The 21,204-nt window shown below is 36.9% G+C and overlaps 4 protein-coding genes across 5 annotated transcripts; 3 read left to right on the top strand and 1 right to left on the bottom strand.

The window, feature by feature from the left end:
- On the top strand, positions 870 to 3,696 carry LOC18792286 (UDP-glycosyltransferase 73B4). Its single transcript, XM_007226766.2, has 2 exons — positions 870 to 2,766; positions 2,918 to 3,696. The coding sequence occupies exons 1-2, from the start codon at positions 1,761 to 1,763 to the stop codon at positions 3,340 to 3,342; spliced, it is 1,431 nt and encodes a 476-aa protein (XP_007226828.1). The 5' UTR covers positions 870 to 1,760; the 3' UTR covers positions 3,343 to 3,696.
- On the top strand, positions 6,707 to 9,344 carry LOC18793249 (serine/arginine-rich splicing factor RSZ22). Of its 2 annotated transcripts, none has more exons than XM_007225867.2 (6): positions 6,707 to 6,796; positions 6,974 to 7,075; positions 7,214 to 7,302; positions 7,719 to 7,938; positions 8,163 to 8,276; positions 8,517 to 9,344. In XM_007225867.2, exons 2-6 carry the CDS (start codon positions 6,987 to 6,989, stop codon positions 8,551 to 8,553), a joined length of 549 nt encoding a protein of 182 aa, XP_007225929.1. In that variant the 5' UTR covers positions 6,707 to 6,796; positions 6,974 to 6,986; the 3' UTR covers positions 8,554 to 9,344. The 2 variants fall into 2 exon arrangements, with proteins under 2 accessions (XP_007225929.1, XP_020410199.1); XM_020554610.1 differs by having other exon boundaries at positions 6,749 to 6,849.
- Positions 10,430 to 14,883, top strand: LOC18793322 (probable cyclic nucleotide-gated ion channel 14). Its single transcript, XM_020559312.1, has 7 exons — positions 10,430 to 11,582; positions 11,691 to 12,252; positions 12,473 to 12,679; positions 12,809 to 13,110; positions 13,190 to 13,301; positions 13,435 to 13,671; positions 13,786 to 14,883. Exons 1-7 carry the CDS (start codon positions 11,554 to 11,556, stop codon positions 14,530 to 14,532), a joined length of 2,196 nt encoding a protein of 731 aa, XP_020414901.1. The 5' UTR covers positions 10,430 to 11,553; the 3' UTR covers positions 14,533 to 14,883.
- LOC18790781 (probable xyloglucan glycosyltransferase 5) lies at positions 16,215 to 20,628 on the bottom strand. Its single transcript, XM_007226916.2, has 5 exons — positions 18,979 to 20,628; positions 18,139 to 18,447; positions 17,762 to 18,052; positions 17,449 to 17,562; positions 16,215 to 17,352 (listed from the first exon to the last, which is right to left on the bottom strand). The coding sequence occupies exons 1-5, from the start codon at positions 19,699 to 19,701 to the stop codon at positions 16,708 to 16,710; spliced, it is 2,082 nt and encodes a 693-aa protein (XP_007226978.1). The 5' UTR covers positions 19,702 to 20,628; the 3' UTR covers positions 16,215 to 16,707.

The raw sequence follows: 21,204 nt of genomic DNA, 5'->3' as shown, positions 1-21,204 counted from the left end.
CTCTACATGTCTTTAACAGATGAATGCATCTCTCTTCGTATAAAATACTATTATAATTAAATAGTATAGGTGCATGGGTATACTGAAGATTTGTTTAATAAATACTATAACCTTGCAGTTATACTCTAATTTCAGTTTTTTAAAATTTTGTTAATACTGTATAGCCATGCGGCTATACTTTAGTTTTTTTTCCTAAAATTTTCTAATAAATAGTATAGCTGCCCGGCTATATGTAGGTTTTTTTTAATAAATAATATAGCCGCACCTCTATACTGAAGATTTTAAAAAAAATTTAAATTAATAATAAAGCCACGCAACTATACTTGTTTAAATATTTTTCTAATAAATAGTACAGCTGTGCAACGATACTTGTGTTTTTTAAAACTTTTTTTAATAAATAGTATAGGCGTGTGGCTATACTGGCTTCTTTATTTTGTTTTAAAAAAAAATTTCCTTGAATTTCGTTTATCGATAAGAATAGTTTAGAAAATACACGTTTTTTTAAAACCAAACGTACAATACATATATGTATGTATGTTTCATGTCTAATACACGTTTTTTTTATACAAAATTTTCAATTTCAAACAAAGATTTATGAGTATAGTAGTAAGAGATAAGGTAGTAATCTTCATGTAAAATGTTGTTTGAAAAGTGAAGCGTAAGCAAAAGCATGCCATGTCTTAAAATACTGTATCGTATTAAATACAAAATGCTTCTCCACATGCATTTAACAGATGAATGCATCCCCTACGAATAAAATACTATTATAATTAAATCGTAGAACCGCGCTGCTATACTAAAGATTTTTTAAATTTTTTTAATAAATAGTATAGTCGACTATACTCTATTTTTTTTTACATTTTTATAATAAATAGTATAGCCGCTCCGGTAATACTTAAGTTTTTCTTAATTTTTTTTTTATTGATTACGTTATCATATCTTACGTGAATTTGTGAAAGAAAGACCAGTCATTGATGTGGACCCTTACGTAAAAACCCCACACCAATGCCTTGGACATATAGATTGGTACCCCACAAGTTTTATGGTAGTGGGCTCATGCAGCAATTGTAGAATAGTATTTATTTCGCATTCACCTAAGCATGAATTATTGTTGTAGTTATTCGTTTACTATTTTATGTTGACTTGAAAATCTGCCTATTTTGTCTTGTCCATTCGATCGGACAATGTACTGTACATGAGGATTGCTTCCAACTTTTCATATAGAGGATCTGGATTGAGAAATTTCTATTTATGATCTTACAGATGTGTGATATATAATACGATCAATGAGTGATAAGTTTATACTTTTAAATATACACATGTTATAACTTAAATGGATTAGTTAAGTAAATAAGATTGTTTGCCTCTTGAGTAGCCGCTCCCAACACTTGAAATTGATGACATATCTTTTGATAACCGAAAGCTACATATTATATAGTTCCTGATCAAAAAAAGAAGAAAAAAGAAAAAGAAAAGAAGCTCTAAATGGATTGATGATACTACGTAATGGTATAATTTCGTTGAATTATACAATAGGTGAATTACATTATTTGAGTCAGTCATCCCTTGTAGTATATGTTGACTTACAAATTTGGCAACGAAATCTACTTTCAATTAGCATATCATGAGGATATTGTTTCCATGTATATACATATGTGCATGCATAGTCTTAAACTTAATTGATTATATATGTGCATGTATATAAGCAGAGATATTATATATACAAGCAACTCCACACATACAGAATTACAGATCAAACAATGGCATCCCCACAGGCTCCCCATGTTGTTATCTTCCCTTTCATGGCTCAAGGCCACACTCTTCCATTACTAGATCTTTCCAAAGCTCTTTCCCACCGCAAGATCAAAGTCACCATCATCACAACTCCAGCCAACGCAAAATTAATTTTCAAAGACACAGAAAACCACCCCAACATCGGACTCGTTGAGATCCCATTTCCCATCATTCATGGCTTGCCTCAAGGCACAGAAAACACCTCCCAACTTCCATCCATGGAGTTCTTATTCCCATTCCTCATGGCCACCAAACAGCTCCAAAAACCCTTTGAACAAGTCCTCCAAGGCATGAGCGTGTCCAAATCACTTCCCATCTGTGTCATTTCAGATTTCTTCTTGGGCTGGACTCTGTCTTCATGCCAAGCTTTTGGGGTGCCTAGATTGGTTTTTCATGGCATGTGTGTCTTGTCAATGGCCATATGCAAATCTGTGTGTGTGCACATGCCACACACAAAAGCAAAGTCAGTTTTGGACCCAATAGACTTGCCAGGCCTCGAGCTTCCCTTTGATCTGAGTGTCTCTGAATTACCAGCTCAGCTCATTCAAGCAACTGATCAAAACGACCCGTTTTTCCAGTTCATGTCTGATGTGGGGCAAGCTGACTGCCACAGCTGGGGGGTTGTGGTGAACAGCTTTGAGGAGCTTGAAAGCGGCACCGTTTCATCATTTGAAACTTTCTATGAAAATGGAGCTAGGGCTTGGTGCTTGGGGCCTCTTTTCTTGTATGACAAAGTTGAAGGGATCAACAAACCCATCAGCCAGAACCAACCCAACAAGTTGATCCAATTTCTCAATGATCAAGTCACTCTGGGCTCTGTGCTCTACGTCTCGTTTGGAACACAAGCAGACTTGTCAGATGCTCAACTTGATCAAGTGGGTTTGGGCTTGGAGGAGGCTTTGGTTCCATTTCTATTAGTGGTGCGGTCAACCACTTGGTCTCCACCTGATGGACTGGAAGAGAGGTTAGAAGGTAAGCTAATTGTTTTTTTTTATTTTTGTTTTTTTTATTAAGACAAAAAAATAAGGTAAGCTAATTGTTTTTATAATTTATCTCAGTTTCAATATTTTCTCGATATTTTTATCGGACTCTCAAATTAACGTTGATATTGAATACTTTGAAGGTAAAGGATTGATCGTAAGGGAATGGGTGGACCAACAACAAATATTGTCACACCGAGCGATCGGAGGGTTTTTTAGTCATTGCGGGTGGAACTCGGTGATTGAAAGTATATCTGCAGGTGTGCCCATTTTGGCTTGGCCTATGATTGCCGAACAGTCCTTGAATGCTAAGCTTGTTGCTGAAGGGCTTGGGGCTGGACTTGGGATTAGAAAGACCCATGATGATTTGGGTTCAGGGATTGAGGTATCAAGGCAGGCAATTTGTGAAGGTGTGAGAGAGTTGATGGAAGGAGAGAAAGGAAGGGATGCAAGGGAGAGAGCACAAGCCTTGGGAAGAGTTGCTTGGCGTGCAGTTCAAGAAGGTGGCTCATCCCATGAAGCCCTAAACAAGCTTATTGACCAACTTTGTGCATTTTCTGGTCAATAGGTGACCAAATACCCAAATATGAGTCTCACTTGAATTTGAAGTACAGATTCTTGATCAAACTTATGTTGTATACAAATTATTTTACTTTTGGAACCCCAAGTTGTAGTGAAAATGAACTTGATCAATGATCTAATGGCATGTTTACTAGTCTTTAATCACTACTGGAAAAACAGCCATTAACTACTGATTATTTAGATACAAAGTCATATTAGTGTGTTTTGAATATTTTTTGGAAACTAATAACACCAAAGTGCTTGTTGAAGAGCGGTGGTACACCAGAGTGCTTATGCTTAATGTACTTTTACTTAAAGTGAGTCTCTTATCAGTCCCAAAATGGAGAAAGCCAACTGCCACCAGTCGGCTCCATTTAGATAGGCCATTGTTCTGCACTTTCTTTTCCTCTGTGTGTGCTCCTCTCACATGTTTTCTTCAAGTCTTTTTTCCTCCTCTCTCATATTCTCACCACCTTCTCACGTTCTCACAACTTCAATTAAGATGTTGGTGGGTTGGTTTCTGACTCAGCCACTTTGGTTCTTGTCTTGTGTATTGGGAGATGAGGTGATCTTTTCTCCATAGATCCAGTTTACTGCTCTTTATCTCACCCTCGATCTGCCATTCGACATCACTGCCGTACTCTCTCTCCATCGAGCCAACGCAAATATTTTGTATAAAATTCGATTTCAAAATTTTGTTGTTTTAACGTGTTCTGTTCATGTTTTTCTTCAGCCCTTTCACATCACACCATTGGAACAACCCTAGATCCAAAAGAAGAACACGCCAAGACCACCTAAGAATCCAATGAAGCTATTTATTTGTTTTTTAACATAATATATATAAGTAAGGGTAATCTGTCGAATTGCCCCTGAATTTGTACATAACTCTCATTTTACTCCTTGACCTTTTTTTTTAAAAGTGAATTAATGGCTCGATTTAAATTTTATTATCAATGTTCCCCCATCGTTAAAATTCGAACATTTCATCCATTAATCCGTCCATTTGACTCACGTTGACTCTCTTTTTAGGATTATTTTAGTCATTCAGCGCAAATTGAATTACCCAGGTCAGTTCTCATACTTAACACACTTCTCACATCGCGCTCAATTTGGAAAGGGACGGAATTGAGGGTGGGAAAAGGGATGAAATTGAAAGTTGGAGAGGGACAAAATCGAGGGAATCTGAAAGCTTTTTCATAGAGCTTCTTTTGGCCCTGTTGATTCGAGGCAACATGAGGTTTGAACCCAAGACAACTTAGAAGCACGTCAAAGACTTAGGCCAATGCAACTAACACCCAATTGGTATAAGTTTCTTATCCTTTTTTTTTAATCGAAGTTTCTTATCCTTTATCCTCTTGATATTAAACTGTGGTTTCTTTGCATTTTAGTTAATCCAAAATATTTTTCAGATTGTTGAATGTTTTCATCATTTGAGGCATATGCCTTTATATTTATAAATTATACTCAATTACAATAAATCAAAAATAAGAAATCAAGTAAATATTCTAATATCATAGTGGTTTCACCAAAAAAAAAAAAAAAACTCAACCATGTGGTTTGAGATCACACAAAAAAAAAACAAAAAACAAAAAAAGTAAATTTATAAACTTTTATTTTTTTATAATAAAATGGGAGGAGAAACTCGAACGTGTGAGCTCTTTCAATTATACAATTGTTAACGATACATCACACAATCGTTGAATTACCCTAACAAGACATGATAGAAAAAATATGAAACATATCTCTTACATTTAATCTCCTATTACGTGACGATCAAATGATAAAGTATAGGAATTAAAACGAGGATAATATTTAAACATTCGAGTAAGAAAGTGTAAGTACATTTTTTTTTTAAATGTAGAAGCATTTATTTTCATAAGGGGGCTCTTATTTAATCATAATTAAAAGGGTAAATTGCGGAATACCCTCCTGAACTATATAGATCGTCGAACTTAGCATCTTGAATTATTTTTTTGAGCTAATTTAGCCCTCAAACTATTTTAAATGGTCAACTGGGCCCCTGCTGTCAAATTTTTACACTTCTATCCAATTTTCCCTTAATTATAAGGGTAAGTGTGTCATTTTACAAGGCATAGTACCAAAAAAAAAATTGTAAAATATAATTTCAAAATAGAAAGAATAAAGAAAATCAATAAATCCCCACCCAAACACCAACTCCCCTCTCCTCCAACGGAAGCCACCGTCTCCCCTTTCACACAAGGAACCTTTCAATTTTTGCATTCTCATTTGCCATTTGAAAATTTCACGGTTTCAAGGGAAATTAAGGTGAATATTGTTTGGGTGCTTATGCTTGAGCTCCATACGAGCTCTCATTGTTGGTGTCTTTGTGGGTTTTGTGTTACATGTGATTTGGTTCAATATTTTGGCAGCTTTGGGGAAGAAAACTTCTGGGTTTTCTTCAATTTTTTATGTTGTATTCAGAGTTCAACTTCACATCAGAAAAACTTTCGTGGGTATGTGAAGATTTTCTTATATACGGTGGAAATTGGGATATAATAGGTTTTTTCTTAAGGAAAATTGAATTGGATTGGTGCCAAATCGTGAAAGTTAGAAGCTTTTGGGTGGTTTTACGTGATGAAGCTTGTTGGGAGCATTGTCGGCATCTCCACGGAGGCATGTTGGACTAGCTTTGCCGTGCGTAGTTGAGTTTTTAAGCAATGACGATTGGGCCATGAAGAAGGTCGTGGCTGAGGCACTTAGGAAAGTGGCCTTGGTGGAGAGAGATTTGACGGCAACGTATAAAGCTTCGTGTTTGAATGCTTTGGAAAGTTGGAGATTTGATAAGATATATTGTCTTCCCTCATCCCCAATCGGTTGTTTGGTTGCTGAGAAAGGGTATGTGAAGAGCAAAATATATTGTGACTTCAAACATATCGGTAATTATTTTTCTATACGTTGGTGATTCACATCCGATTTGAGGGATGAGAATTTGGTTGAGGAGGAGAATGGGAAGGGGGGAGGGGAGGGGGGTGTGTTGGTGGATCTGCTAATGGATTTTTTTTTTGTTAAACAATAAAACATTTATAAAAAAAATTATTTTTTATTATTATTTGTTGAGACACATGTTATTCACGTGACATTTTTGAAAAATTTAGATGAAATTGGTTAAAAACTAACGGTATGGGCTAAATTGACCATTTAAAATAGTATGAGGGCTAAATTGATTTTAAAAAATAATTCAGAATACTAAGTTCGGCAATCGATATAATTCGGGATGATATTTGGCAGTTTACCCTAATTAAAAACAGATCATCATAAAAGTAGGAGGGGCTATGTAGCAAAACCAAATTCTGAGGGGCTAATTCGAGATTTTAAACTTTAGAGGGGTACGGCGATGAATTACTCTTTTATATAAAATCCAAAACCTCAGCGACTTGCTCCCAAACAAAGTCGAACCGAGTAAAGGAGCTGCTAGGGTTTCTCTATCTACTCGGCATTAGGTTCAGATCTCACTCTTCCTCTCTGCCCTCCCTCGTATTCAATCTGATTATCGGTGCTCCAAATTTCTATATTTCATTCTTAATCATTGTTAATTTTTGATTAAAAAGATGATGAGCGTGAAAAATTTGCTCTTCTTATCTACCTGTTTTGAATGCTTTGTGGCTTGTGATTTGCAGATTCGATCAAAGAATGTCTCGTGTGTACGTCGGAAATTTGAGCCCTCGAGTTTCCGAGGCAGATCTCGAAGATGAGTTTCGCGTTTTCGGAGTTATAAGAAGGTACTTAGCTATTAAGTTGCTAACAATTTCTTATTTTTGTTTTAATTTTACAGTAATTTACGAACTTTTAAGTATTGTTCTTATTATTTGGGATCGTTGTTAATTTTTATTTTATTTTTTATGTTTACTTTTGGGCAGTGTATGGGTGGCTCGGAGACCACCAGGCTATGCTTTTGTTGACTTTGATGACAGTAGAGACGCAGAGGATGCAATCCGTGAAATAGATGGTATGTATAAAATTGGGCTGTTTATTGTTTTCAAATGGGGTTTCTCAGCTAGCTTATTTCATTGAATTCCACTCGTAAGGAGGAGAATTAGTCCCTCCACAGCTTTTTGTTTGTGAAGCAGTATAATTGAGCTGAACAATGCATGATTGGTTTATCTTGTGGGGTGAATCTAGCCAACTCTACCATCATTTTATTGATGGGAAGGTCTGTACTTCAGTTTTTGGTGAACTGTGTAATGAAAGGACACGGTCTCATGCCCTCCATGAAACTATGTTTTCTCAGCAGGTAGTTTATATTATATTGCTTACTGACTCTCCCCCCATATCTCTCTGCACCGTTTTTCAGTGTTGTGAAATTCTGAAAGCTCCATAATGTGTTAATTTTTTGTTTCTTCTTTTCATTTTGTTTTGGAACAGGTAAGAATGGATGGAGAGTTGAGCTTTCACACAACTCTAGAGGTGGTGGTGGTGGTGGTCGTGGAGGGGGTCGTGGCCGTTCTGGTGGTTCTGATTTGAAGTGCTATGAGTGTGGTGAGCCTGGTCATTTTGCTCGTGAATGTCGTCTGCGGGGTGGTTCTGGAAGACGTCGTAGCCGCAGTCCCCCTCGATACCGTAGAAGCCCTAGTTATGGTCGCAGGTGATGTCCTATTTTCAGATATTCTTTTTTTACATCCCATTTTATTTTCCTCTAATCAGTGTTCTGTGTAGTTAGTTATCGAACAAGTAGTGTTCGAATGTATTTGGTATCGAAAGTTCGCCTTGCTGGATCCAAGTTCACAAACATATCTTATATTATTTTTATCTAGGTTGATCTGGTATTCTCCTATCTAATGCCTTTTGACTCTTTTGACTGTTAAGCAGGAGCTACAGTCCTCGTGGGCGGTCTCCTAGACGTCGCAGTTTGACACCACGTGGGAACAGCCGTAGCAGGTCCCCACCATACCGTGGACGGGAGGAGTTGCCCTATGCCAATGGGTGAGGTTCCTTTCACTACGTTTTAGCAAATACTGCTGTGAAACCCTTGTTCTACAGCATGGAAGTTAATTGTGTTGAAAGGATGACTTTCCATTTGATAATGTCATGATGGGATATATCCCATGCATGTACATTATTTACTGTTAGGATCTGTTAATGGTAGAACATGTGAGTAGTTGTGTAATGTATAATTGATGTTGCTGATTTGTTGTACTGACGTATGCTGCTATATTTTTGCAGTAATGGTCTGAAGGATCGTCGCCGAAGCAGGAGTTGAGGAGTGCATAAATGGCTGTCTGCCTTTGTTTAGAGGATGTACTGGCATTAAGTCTTGTTATGTGTGCTTGGACTTCAGCACAACTGTGTTTAAATTGGGGGACGCCCTCAGCCTCTACTCTCTCTGATTTGGTTAAGTTCCTTCCTTTCTTAACTTTAGCTGGTTTTATTTTCTATGCAAAATAGGTGTAGGCTTGAGGATATTATTATTAAAGGTAAAAGTGATAAACATCATATCTTTGTTTAAGAGTGTTTCTGAGAATGGTGCTAAAGATCTATGCTTTTTCTTTCTTGTGTTGAGGTGTCGTCTGGTTCTGCTTCATTGGTTTTGTTCTTCTGCACTCCCTTGGCCCCTGGGATTTGTGCTCCTCTTCTGGGATCTTCAATTTTGAATGGTTGTGGGTCCCAGCCGGCTATCTGTATAGAGCTTCAATTTTGTGCTTCTGTACTCTCCCCTGGGATTTCTTCACTGCCCTGCTATGGGGTCTGCAATTTTGAATGGTTGTGGGTCCCAGCCTGCTATCTGCAGAGCTGCTTCTAATTTCATTGAACTTCGTCAGTAGCGATGCGCCTCCCTCAAACGACTATAGTGGCTTTGTTTAATTTTAACTTAGAAGAATTGAGGAGGAGCTTTGCGTGCGTCAAATATTTCTGCAGGTACTCACATCTGTTCCACAGAAGTTGGGTTGTAGAGTTTGTTTAGATTTGGCTTATAATGGAACTCTAATATATACAGGTCACTTTTAATAGATTTTGCCAGTGGGAATCGTTTCTTAGTCCCCCATTATCCCATACCCTTTGCCTTGGTCGTCAAGTGGATAAAAAATTACTGATAGCAATGAAATTTAACCCCTTCTTTTCTGAGGGAATTGCCTGTGAAATATATGCCAGCAAAGCCGGATATTCAGAAAATAATTGAAAATAAACGTTTTCGGCCTCACTTTTGATCCGGGTCTGGAGATGGCCGTTTTGTTCCGACCCAAGATAGAATTACACTGGAAACTTTGTTTTAGAAGTTTAAGACAATTTATAACTGTGGTTTGGTTTGAGTATGCGAATTCATTTTCCAGCTTCTTAAAGCATGAGAAATCGCATTTTGAATATTTTTCAAATATTTGTTCATCGTTTTACCTAAAAACATAAACTTGGCTTTAACCAGAAGAGTCGGACAACAATATAGCGACCTATTTTCTCATCAAGAATTTTTTTTTAAATAATTCAATTTAACTGCGGAAAATGACCTAGTTACCCATTGAATTCAAGGTAACCAGCATCAAAAAAGAAGATTTACAGACCCAACATCAAAAGCATAAAATAAAAAATAAAAAAATTACAAAGAGAATTTGCGTCCTAAAAAGTCTAAGACATCTTATGGTTTAGGGTTCAAAAGCATAATGGAGTATTAATATCTTATGGATACCGTTGATTTACTAAGAATTATGAGAAGATATGCTAGAATAATAATGCTATTTGAGAGCCTTTTCCAAGGGTAAGGTCTGCACGTTATTATTTTAATTATTTGTTCTAGATCTGCAAAGAGATAATGACCTTTCTAATTGAATTCGATCCAAGGAAGGACAATCATGAAAAGGCAAACTGATTTGTTATTATGCAAATTGGTCCCATCCCATCCCCACATGTCAATGTTCGTCCGTCGGTCTTTGTCAAAACTAAATTTCTTCAGCTAATTAAGATTGCGATCACTTTCGGTCTCTTTCAGCTATGCCCCCAATTTCTAACCATACGTTCTAACTTCCAAGTAAATTTTTATTTATTTTTGTTTACAATCTAAGAGGTAATATATATATATATATATATATATATATTTTACTTTTGGATTATAAAACAATTCATGATTGTGGCACTTAGTAAGAATAGGAAGGAAAATTATGATCGGGATAGCGGATTCAAAGCTAACGTCGATTATAACCCTTAACTTTTATAATAGAAATGAGTGAGAAGAAACTCTCATATCGAGTTCTGTAATAGAAATGGATGGATAGTTGCTTTGGTTCTCATTCTTCAAAGACTAGGACTGTAATAGGAGTGGCCTAACTTTAACCTATATTACAGTCCAATATTCCACATCTGAAAAATAGGAGATGCTGAGATAGTATATACGAGTTTTGTGAGGTGAAGTTTGAAGTTTCTACCTATTAACTCGTATCAATTGGTATCACAGCTAGATTCAACGCAGGTGGATGAATGATGGGTAAATCCCACACTCTCTTGCCCACATTGATACGGCGATTGAGCATCACCACACTGTAGAGGCCCCACATTGGTAGGACATGGAGATTTTAACATAAGAAATATTATAATAAATGTGAATTATATATATATATATATATATATATATATTTCTGTGAAGTTAACATCAACAGAACAAATATAATTTTGTGTCATATAAGCTGCACAAAAATTCATAAATTTTCCAGGTTTCATCTCACAATCTCTTGATTTGAGGGATATTAATTGGATCGTGCCTCCCTCCCTCCCTCCTCAACCAATTTCTTCCAGTGTATAAATAAAAAAATAAAAAAATAGAAGTCAAAACCAAAGTGTGTGAAGCAAATAATAGCTAGATAGACATGTAGCTTGTTTTTAACTGCTAGTGTAGAATTTAATATCTCCCTCTCTTGTCTTTAATGGGCACACTGCACTTCTTGTTTAATATAAACATTCATGTTCTTCACGTTCTCTACCTCTCTGTGTCTGAGATTCACTGGCTTTCTTAATCCTTCCTTCAACATTACATAAAATAAGACCACCCCACATCTTTTTCTTCCCAAAGTTTCAGCCTTGGATCAAGCCTCCTCTTCCCTTCTCTCTCTCTCTCTGAAACTTGTCATTTTAATATTTGTTTTGGTTTTGGAAGATTGGAAAACTTCCCAACAAATGTGGTGCACTTGAACTGTTGCTGTTCATTTGTGTTGCAACTCATGTAATGCATCTTTGTAATGGTCTCTGTCGATGAATAAATGTTACCAGAAGTGCAAGCATGGAGTTGAAGAAAGATAAGCTAGTGAGGTAATTGTCTCTCTCTACTATACAACTCCATCTAATATTTCTTGGTTTCTTCCCACTTTTGCTTAGTTTTCTAATTTAGCTTAAATTTTGTGTTTTTCATGCTCACAGGTTTTATGATAATGAGAAACAAGATGTTCAATTTTCATGGGAAAAAAGTGACACCCAAAAACACTCAAAAGAGTACAAAGTCTCAGCAGCTGCAGCCCCTCTGTTAATTCCTGAAGGCAGCACTGCTGCTGGTGTTAGAGCTAAACCTCACAGATTTGGGAGTTTTAAGGTTTTCCCAGAGAGCCATGAGCCATACAAGAAGAAAATTCTTGATCCAGGAAGTGACATTTTCTTGCAATGGAACAGGATTTTCCTCTTTTCTTGCTTGGTGGCGCTGTTCGTTGATCCGCTCTTTTTCTACCTTCCTTCTGTGCTGAATGATGGTAGCTCATCTTGTGTGGCAACTGACTTGAACTTGGGAATTGTTGTGACTTGTTTTCGCACTCTTGCCGATATGTTCTACCTGTTGCACATGTTCATTAAGTTAAGGACAGCTTATGTATCGCCAAGTTCAAGAGTTTTCGGGAGGGGTGAACTTGTTATGGATCCCAAGAAGATAGCAAGAAGGTATTTGAGAACGGATTTCTTCATAGATCTCATAGCTACACTGCCTCTCCCTCAGGTGCATCATCCTTCTTTTTTTATGCCTATTTTTATCCCGGTCTAGATTGATTCTTCTGCAAATGATTCTATGATTTCGTAGTGGATTGAAAAATATTGAGAAGGGCATTGTACCTACATATGAAGAAAATCCAATGTAGTTTTTTGTATTTTGTCCCCATCTATATTAGTTTTCTGTAACAATTGTGGAAATAACAGTGCTTTTATATTCTGTTTTGCAGATTGTTATATGGTTTATTATTCCTGCAGTTAGAAGCTCCCATAGTACCAATAATGCCCTTGTACTGATTGTTCTGCTCCAATATGTTCCAAGATTATATCTTATTTTTCCACTAAGTTCTCAGATTATCAAAGCCACTGGTGTAGTCACAAAGACAGCTTGGGCTGGGGCTGCATATAATCTCATCCTCTACATGTTAGCCAGTCATGTATGCAGCTTCTTTTTTTTTATTTATTTATTATTTATTTATAATTTTTAAATTTTTAAATTTACCAATTCAATTTAACCGTGATTCAAGACTCAGTAACAAATGCTAGAACAATGTTTGTTCTTGTAGGTCTTGGGGGCATCATGGTATTTGTTGTCCATCGAACGGTACGTGACATGCTGGAAGTCAGAATGCAGAAAGGAATTCAGCCCCACGAAATGTTTCCTCGGCTACTTGGATTGTGGTAATTTGAACAACGATGATCGCCGCAGATGGATGAACAGCACTCAAGTGTTTAGCAACTGCAACCCAGAAAACACCATCGATTTCAAATATGGCATTTTTGAGAATGCAGTGACTAAAAATGTGGTCTCCACAGAGTTTCTTCAGAAGTACTTCTATTGTCTTTGGTGGGGCTTACAGAACTTGAGGTACGATCATGATTAAATGGTTATAATCTGCAATTTGATCAGTATTGGTTCTGATATAATCTGTTTTGATATATCTCAGCTCCTATGGGCAGACTTTGACTACAAGCACATTTATTGGGGAAACTTCTTTTGCCATACTCATTGCTATCTTGGGTCTGGTTCTGTTTGCCCACTTAATTGGAAATATGCAGGTAAATTATCAAAATATATTATGTAATTCTTGTAATTGTTTGCCTTCAGCAACAAGAAAACCTTTTTTTCATTGTTCATTGTTCATAAATTCATGTCCATCTTTAATTTAAACATGTTCTACTTTAAGTGCAGACCTATTTGCAATCCATCACTGTGAGACTTGAGGAGTGGAGGCTCAAACGGAGGGACACCGAGGAGTGGATGAAACATCGCCAGCTCCCCCGAGATCTGCAAGAGCGTGTAAGGCGATTCGTGCAGTACAAGTGGGTTGCCACTCGTGGAGTTGATGAAGAATCAATCTTACATGCCTTGCCTACTGATCTTCGTCGTGATATCCAACGCCACCTATGTTTAGATCTTGTTCGACGCGTAAGTGTGTGTCTTCTCTGATCAACAGATTTTGCCGGCATTGAGATTCTGATACAGAAAAGATCATGGCAAACAAATCCTAATGAGTAATGCTTCACATTGTGTCATTTGCAGGTCCCCTTTTTCTCACAGATGGATGGTCAGCTTCTTGACGCCATATGCGAGCGTTTAGTATCCTCCTTAAGTACTCAGGGTACCTACATTGTTCGTGAAGGTGATCCCGTTACAGAAATGCTTTTCATCATACGAGGGAAGCTAGAGAGCTCAACAACAAATGGAGGCAGGATAGGTTTCTTCAACTCAATTACTTTGAGACCTGGTGACTTCTGTGGTGAAGAATTGCTTGCTTGGGCATTGCTTCCCAAATCAACCCTCAACTTGCCTTCTTCAACAAGAACAGTTCGATCCCTTGATGAAGTGGAAGCCTTTGCACTGAGAGCAGAGGACCTCAAATTTGTTGCCAACCAATTTAGACGGCTTCATAGCAAGAAGCTGCAGCACACATTCCGTTTCTACTCTTACCATTGGAGAACTTGGGCTGCTTGCTTCATTCAGGTTGCGTGGCGCCGGTTCAAGAAGCGACTGCTGGCAAAGAACCTCAGCATGGTAGAGTCATTTTCATATAATTATGACAAGCATGAAGAGGCTGATGAGGCAAAAGAAGAAAAGGAAGATTACCCTAATACCACTGATGCAACTTCAAATACTTTCCAAGTAAGACAGAATCTTGGTGTCACAATTCTGGCTTCAAGGTTTGCTGCAAACACTAGGAGAGGAGCTCAGAAAATCAAGGATGTTCAATTGCCTAAGTTGTTGAAGCCTGAAGAGCCAGACTTCTCAATAGAGCCAGAAGATGACTAGTTTATTAAGATTGCTACGTACACATTAATAATAAAAATCAAAGCCAATAGTCAATATTATGCAAAAAAAATTTATTTAAAAAAAATATCTTCAAAATGTCTATTTGGAGATTAAAATAGCATGGGATCCAATTATAATTGGATGGCTTGTATGGTCATGGGAACTGCAAGTCTCCAACCTCCCAAGATGTTGGCTCAACATCAAAACCTATGTTGTGTTTGAATCTGAATTATTGACCCCATTGTAAATTCTAGTTCCTCTACCTATATAGCCAGCTGTACTCTACAACTAAAATAATTTGTATACTTTCTATTGCATTTGTTAATGTTGATTTTCATTACTAATTTGTCATATAATTCTTTTTCTTCCTACAAGTTTTGGTTTTTTGCTGAACATTTTCTTCCTTGCAGTTTTCATTGCTCATTGAGGATTGAAAACCCTTCTGATCCAACAGCAAAAAGGCCATGTTATTTCACTATGGTGGTGAAAAAAACTGTAATTGATCATAAATACTAATCAGTAAAACATGCATTGAATTTGAACTTCAATATTAGTTGAGGAGAAAAAGTAAATTGGGTTCCTAGGGTTTTGCTCCATCCAAGGGTTTCAGAGTGATGTTTGCTGTTTTGTATATAAAATGTAGTTGCAAGTTGCAACTGATTTTTTGGAATATGATCATGGAATTCAAATGACCAATTTGTTCTCTGATCAACAAGAAAAGGAAAACTTAAGTGCAGTCTCCAAATTGGGTTTATAATCATTACCCAAGCCCCAACTTGATTTTAGTCAAGGCTATCAAAATGGATAAATAAATAATAATAAAATATTCCATCCTCATCAGTAACTCCAAGTGAGCTAGGATTCAAGTTGTAATGTTTTTTCCTATTTGTTTATGTTTTTTAGAGTTTCTGCATTGTAAGAATCTCCATTTTGGAACTGTGTTCTTCCTGTATGTATTATGAGTTTTTATCTTGCTTTCGATGAATCTTACAGTTCCAAAAAAAAAGAAATAAACAATGGGAAACACCTATAAAAATAAGTTGGGTATGGGCCAGACAGACGGTCGTGGACATGAAATTTCACTCTTTTCTTTTCTTCTCAATAATAAAAGTGAATGATAAGAAGAAAATTACTTTTATTACAAATGTATGGTACATTAATTTTATATTTTTTTAAAAAATTACAAATGCAACAAGACAGTACTACGTAGTAGTGAGGCAGGCATATCCCAGTTACTAATACAAGGAGACATTAACAGGTGGCTAAGTGGCTTGTCAAATCAAAGATTTTCTGAGAAATTTAGAAGGTAGTGACATTGCATTGCAAAAAATTAATTCACTGGGCCTTACATGAGCCATGGCTGGCCAAGGAAATGAATCAAATCTATCTATAATTAGACCTCCCAACCCAACCAAGGACACTATCCACAACAGCAAAGATCAGATGCATGCCCACCAAAGATCTCTGGCCCCCCAATTCTGTGGCCATAGACTGGAGGCCGGAAAGCTTGAAACTTTATGAACCAAAAACCTCAGCCGCCCCAAAATACCTTAAAATGCAAACTTTGTTTCACCTATTTCGCCTACCGACACTTCAAATTTGTCTAAAAACACGTGTGCATGGAGACACACATACACACTCCATTATTTGCAGATTGTGGGGAGAGAGAGAGAGAGAGAGAGTATTTTGTCAAATAGATAAAAGCTGAATATACATAAAGGAATTATTATTTTCAGATAAATTAATTACAGATGATGCTTGCTTTGCATGTCTCACTAGCTACCAAGAAGGAATCTACAAGCCAAAAGCATCAGGCAAACTCATCATCCTTAGACTCCAATCTACCTTCTTGGATTCTAAAACACAATAATCAATGACAACCCAATATTCTGTTCCCACTTATGGTGAACAAGAACAATTCAATATCTGTGGTAAATAAAAATAAAAAAATAAAAAATTGAGGAAAGAACATTTGGAAATGTGGTATGGGGAGTGCTTGACAAACAAAGTTCCTATCTTGTACTTCATTCTCACTGTATGTAAATGATTCATCCTATTGAACCAAAGGGTAACTCTGTGCTGCACATTCCCAAGGCAAAGGGGTTGAAATTCCTCCATGTGTATATAGGTGTTTGCTTTTTCTCCTTTTTTTTCTTCTCTTGCACCCATGAATTATCAGCTCATTTGCTCCCCAATGAGATCAAGTCCTACAAGAAGGAAGGTCACACCTTGGAAGAGCAGGAAGTAGAAGTGTACTCCTTGAGCAGATAACAGACTCCTGACAGAAGCTGTGAGCAGGAGGAATGCTAGAGCAAGCTCTTTCCTATATATCTTGTTAGCTTTCTTAATTGGCTTAGGAGCTACTTCTTTCTGCTCCATAATTCGGTTCAACTCAGAAAGCTCACTCTCAGAAGCTCCTCTGTGGACCTGCAATTGGTTTACCATCTTTGATTCCCTTTCAGCAGCTGCCATTAAGTCAGATTCTGATGACCTGCCAGTCTTCTTGGTGATAACCCACTCATAAGAGCTACCCAACTGGAACAATCCAGAGACCATTGCGTTGAATTTTGTTACCGACATAGTGTTCTCAAAAAGCAGGTAAGGAACAATGAAAGGGAATGATTTGGGGGATGGAAGAATGTTGAGAAATGACATGAAAACAGGCACGTAACAGATGACCCATGCAGGAAGCTCTGCCTCCGGGACAAACATGGTCAGTGGAAGAATTATGCAGAACAAGGTGAAGGAATAGAATGGAAGGATGAGTTTCCTCAATAGAAAGAATAATAGTATCAAGTTTGCTTTCTTCCAAGCTGTTATCTGCAGTATTTATACAATTCAAGACATTATGGTTATAAATAATGAGGAATTGGGAATAGCAGAATAACAGACTGTTGTAAATAAGATTCAAGGCACCTTAGAAGTTATAATAGCTGGCAGGCACAATCTAAATAGCTGCATAGGACCAGAATGCCAACGATGCTGCTGCTTCCTATAAGCTTCATAGGACTCGGGCACTTCACATAGTACCTGAAAATTTACATAGCTTTAGGGCTTAAAACAAAATTTACATGCAGTTGGAGGCTATAAATATCAAGGTTATGCACTCCAACTTTGTCATCCGCAGAGACACTAAACCAGAAGTACACTTAAAATATCACAAATGACAATTCCCTGACATGTTAGGTCTAGATTAAATAGATATGGAACAACTATAATTTAAGATTACCTTAACATCGTTAAGGTAGATGAATTTCCAACCATTGAGATGGGCCCGGACAGCTATGTCCATATCCTCTACAGTAGTCCTTTCTAGCCATCCTCCAGACTCCTCAAGGGCTTTAATTCTCCAAACACCAGCAGTTCCATTGAAACCAAAGAAATTAAGAAACACCCCATTAACCTGTTGTTCCACCTCAAAGTGGAAGCACAAATTAACGTTTTGGAGACGAGTCAACAAGTTCTCATCCTTGTTCACAAAGGCCCATCTAGCCTGAACTAAACCTAGTTCGGGGTTGTCCTGCAACACAGAGTGAGATATATTAAATTCCTGAAGTATTCATCAACCAAAAAATACACTGACAAATGTATTGTGTTGCTATTCACCTTGAAATGTGGCACTGTTTGCTTAAGAAAATCTGGATTAGGTTGGAAATCTGCATCAAAGATTGCAACAAATTCATAGTCCTTCACATAATCACAGCTCATTGCAGACTTGAGATTTCCAGCTTTGTAACCAGTTCTAACCACGCGATGCCGATAGATTATGTTGATACCCCTTTGGCTCCAATTAGCAACCTCTGTCTTTATTAACCACTGGATGCTCTCATCATCAGAATCATCAAGAACTTGAATCAAAAGACATTCCTTTGGCCAATCAATCTGGCAGACTGCAGAGATAGACTGCTCATATACCTGCAAAACGCCAGGCCAAGACACCTTATGAACATCATGAAGAATCTATAGCACATTTATGTGGTCGCCATTAATTTCTTATGCTTCAATTTTTTGGCCTCACCATCATGTATTACACCTAAAGTGGCCAGTGTCTACTATCGACCTTAAATAACAGATCTGAACAATGTGACAATTCTTCACATTCTTTCTAAAGTTCACAATTATAACTCTAATTTGCAATTTTTAGTAAGAGGATACTTTATTCAAATGATGATTTTTTTTTTGCTCACAACCATTAAATATTCACAATAATTCCTCAACTGCTCACCAAATTTTACATGATGCTATCTGAATCTAAGAAGACACTTTTTATTAAACAAAGTTTTGCAAGTTTGGTGGTGCAACTGGATTACTAAGCATAACTATCTACTCCAGAAATAGTAACTTATGACTAGTGAATCAAATGGCCACCAGCTAAAAGCAACACGAGAAACTAACAGAAATTAATGAAGAACATAGAAAGGGAAGAGATAAAGTTCAATTCATTACCTCTTTCTCATTGCACATTGGAATTTGAATAAGAACCCTGGGGTACTCATATCCAGATTTCTCAACGTCGTCTGACTTCAAAGAATCCCAATCTATCCTGGGCTTAATTTTCTTGAACTTTATCCACAAGCAACCAACGCTAAGTATCATACGGTCTATGGATTGGATAAGGAAAAGGACGACACAAAATTTCGAAAGTGCTTGAATTGCAGGTGCAATGTAATCAGCCCGAAACGTTAACCAGGCAACATAAACCATGTGGAGCAAGCTTTGTATATCAGAAGTTCCAGGGATGTGCAAACTTGGGTTCCTAAAATAATGCCAACCTTTGAAATATGCAACAACCTCAAAAGCCAGAATTGCAAGGGAAGTCACTAAGAAGACTCTTATGACTGTAAACAGTAACTTCTGCTTTCCCAACTTCCCACTCTCCATAGCTACACCTTCCCTATAGATTAACCTCTTCTTAATGGTACCAAGCAATGCCCAGAAGATTGTGGCAAGCCAAGAAATGCAACTGACAGCACGATGAGCCTTAAGAAGCAAGACCCATGTGACTTGCTTGGCATTTTTACCCCTGCTCTTATCAACAGGCCTGAATGCAGCATCAGGACCATCAATCTCCACAACAGAGAAATTGGGGTTCTCCATTGTCACAACCACTGGTGTTCCCTTACTGGTGTCTTTTGCCCAGAAATTGAAAAAATCCCATCTTGGAGCCATTTTCTCACACACAATAACACACAAAATAATTTTTTTCGAAAAACTATGAAGAATATAAGAACCCAAAGTCCCAAATTTTACAAAAACCAAGAAAAACTCTAAAACCCAGATCTGAAGACAGAGAAATGAGCAAAACCCATTTCAGGAGCAACCATAAAAAACTCAACTTTACCAATGAAAACTCAAAGAAGTGAAGAACCCATTTCAAGGCTCTCCATTCTACACAGAATGCAGCCAAGAAAAGCCAAAAAAGAGAAGTGTGGGAGGTTGGTTCTTTGTACTCTCTCAAAGGCACTCAAGAAAACACAGAGCACGGGAAAGCCACATTATGAGGGAAGGTATCGGCCTATCTGCAGCTGTAATAGCCGAAACGCCATGTGGGGTACTTGTCAAGTAAGCCCATCAAGCTCAACCCTTGCTTTAAACTCACACAAATATATTACCATTGGGTGAAATATTTTTGATTTTCAGAATCTGCTTAAAAAGCTCACAGATTCTTCCAAAAAAAGTTTCAAAAATGCACAGCAGAGTTCACTGGTAAAACATTGGAGACTGATTTGACTACAAATAAGCATCCCATTGTTTACTGAATCCAGGTGTTGACTCTCAGTCGTTATTGTAATTGAATATCATAGACAAATCAGGAGCTAAACATGGTCACAAATCACTCTTAAGAGTTAATACAATTACAATTTTGTTAAAAACAGAAAAAAGGAACCAAAAAAAGAAAGAAGGAAAATTTTAGTTAAGGGAACAGTTACACAGATGACCCAGAAAATCAACTGTCAAAACAGGCAATAATCTTAAATATACTCCAACTCTGCACTACAATGGCGGAAATGCCGCACTGTCATTACTTCAACCAGCTAACTCTCTCCCTCTCAAACCACCCAAAAAATAAAAAAATCAGCTAACTCTCACTTTCTATATCAGAGTTTCAGAATAAGATAGTTTTAGTAAAAATAATGAGTGTATTATTCTTTTTACTATGAATTAGAAGCTTATATATAAGAATATTCTTTTGTTCTTTTATTCTGTATGACCATTTTCTTTTTCTTTTTCTAAATTTAAATATGAATATTAATACAAAGAGACAGTGGTTTTAAAGGCCCACTGCCAAAAGCCAATAGCTAGCCACCCATGTGATGTGATTGTAAAAAGATTTTTATTTAGGGTGTAACATTGTAAAGCTTACTCACATTTCATTTGTATAAATTTAAGAAAAATATTTTTATTTATTACCATTATTATTCTAAATCTCATTTATATTAGTTAACTAATGTTTATTAGGGAATTTTTTTATATTAGCCAACTAATCAAAATGACTTAATACAATAAAAGAATGATTACTAGTTGTCTAATTTTAAATTTTAAAAAATCCTGAAATAAGTATGATTACTGTGCTAATAAAATGGAATTTCTTTCATTCCAAATTTGTCACATTTTCTCTCAGGGAAAGTGTAAAGTTGTAAACTTGTTTAAATTTGGTTTTCTATAAAGAAG

The sequence above is a fragment of the Prunus persica genome, chromosome G1, assembly GCF_000346465.2.
Source record: "Prunus persica cultivar Lovell chromosome G1, Prunus_persica_NCBIv2, whole genome shotgun sequence".
Classification (NCBI taxonomy): domain Eukaryota; kingdom Viridiplantae; phylum Streptophyta; class Magnoliopsida; order Rosales; family Rosaceae; genus Prunus; species Prunus persica.
Note: the sequence above shows the minus strand (reverse complement) of the source record. Positions and strands in the feature narration are given on the sequence as shown.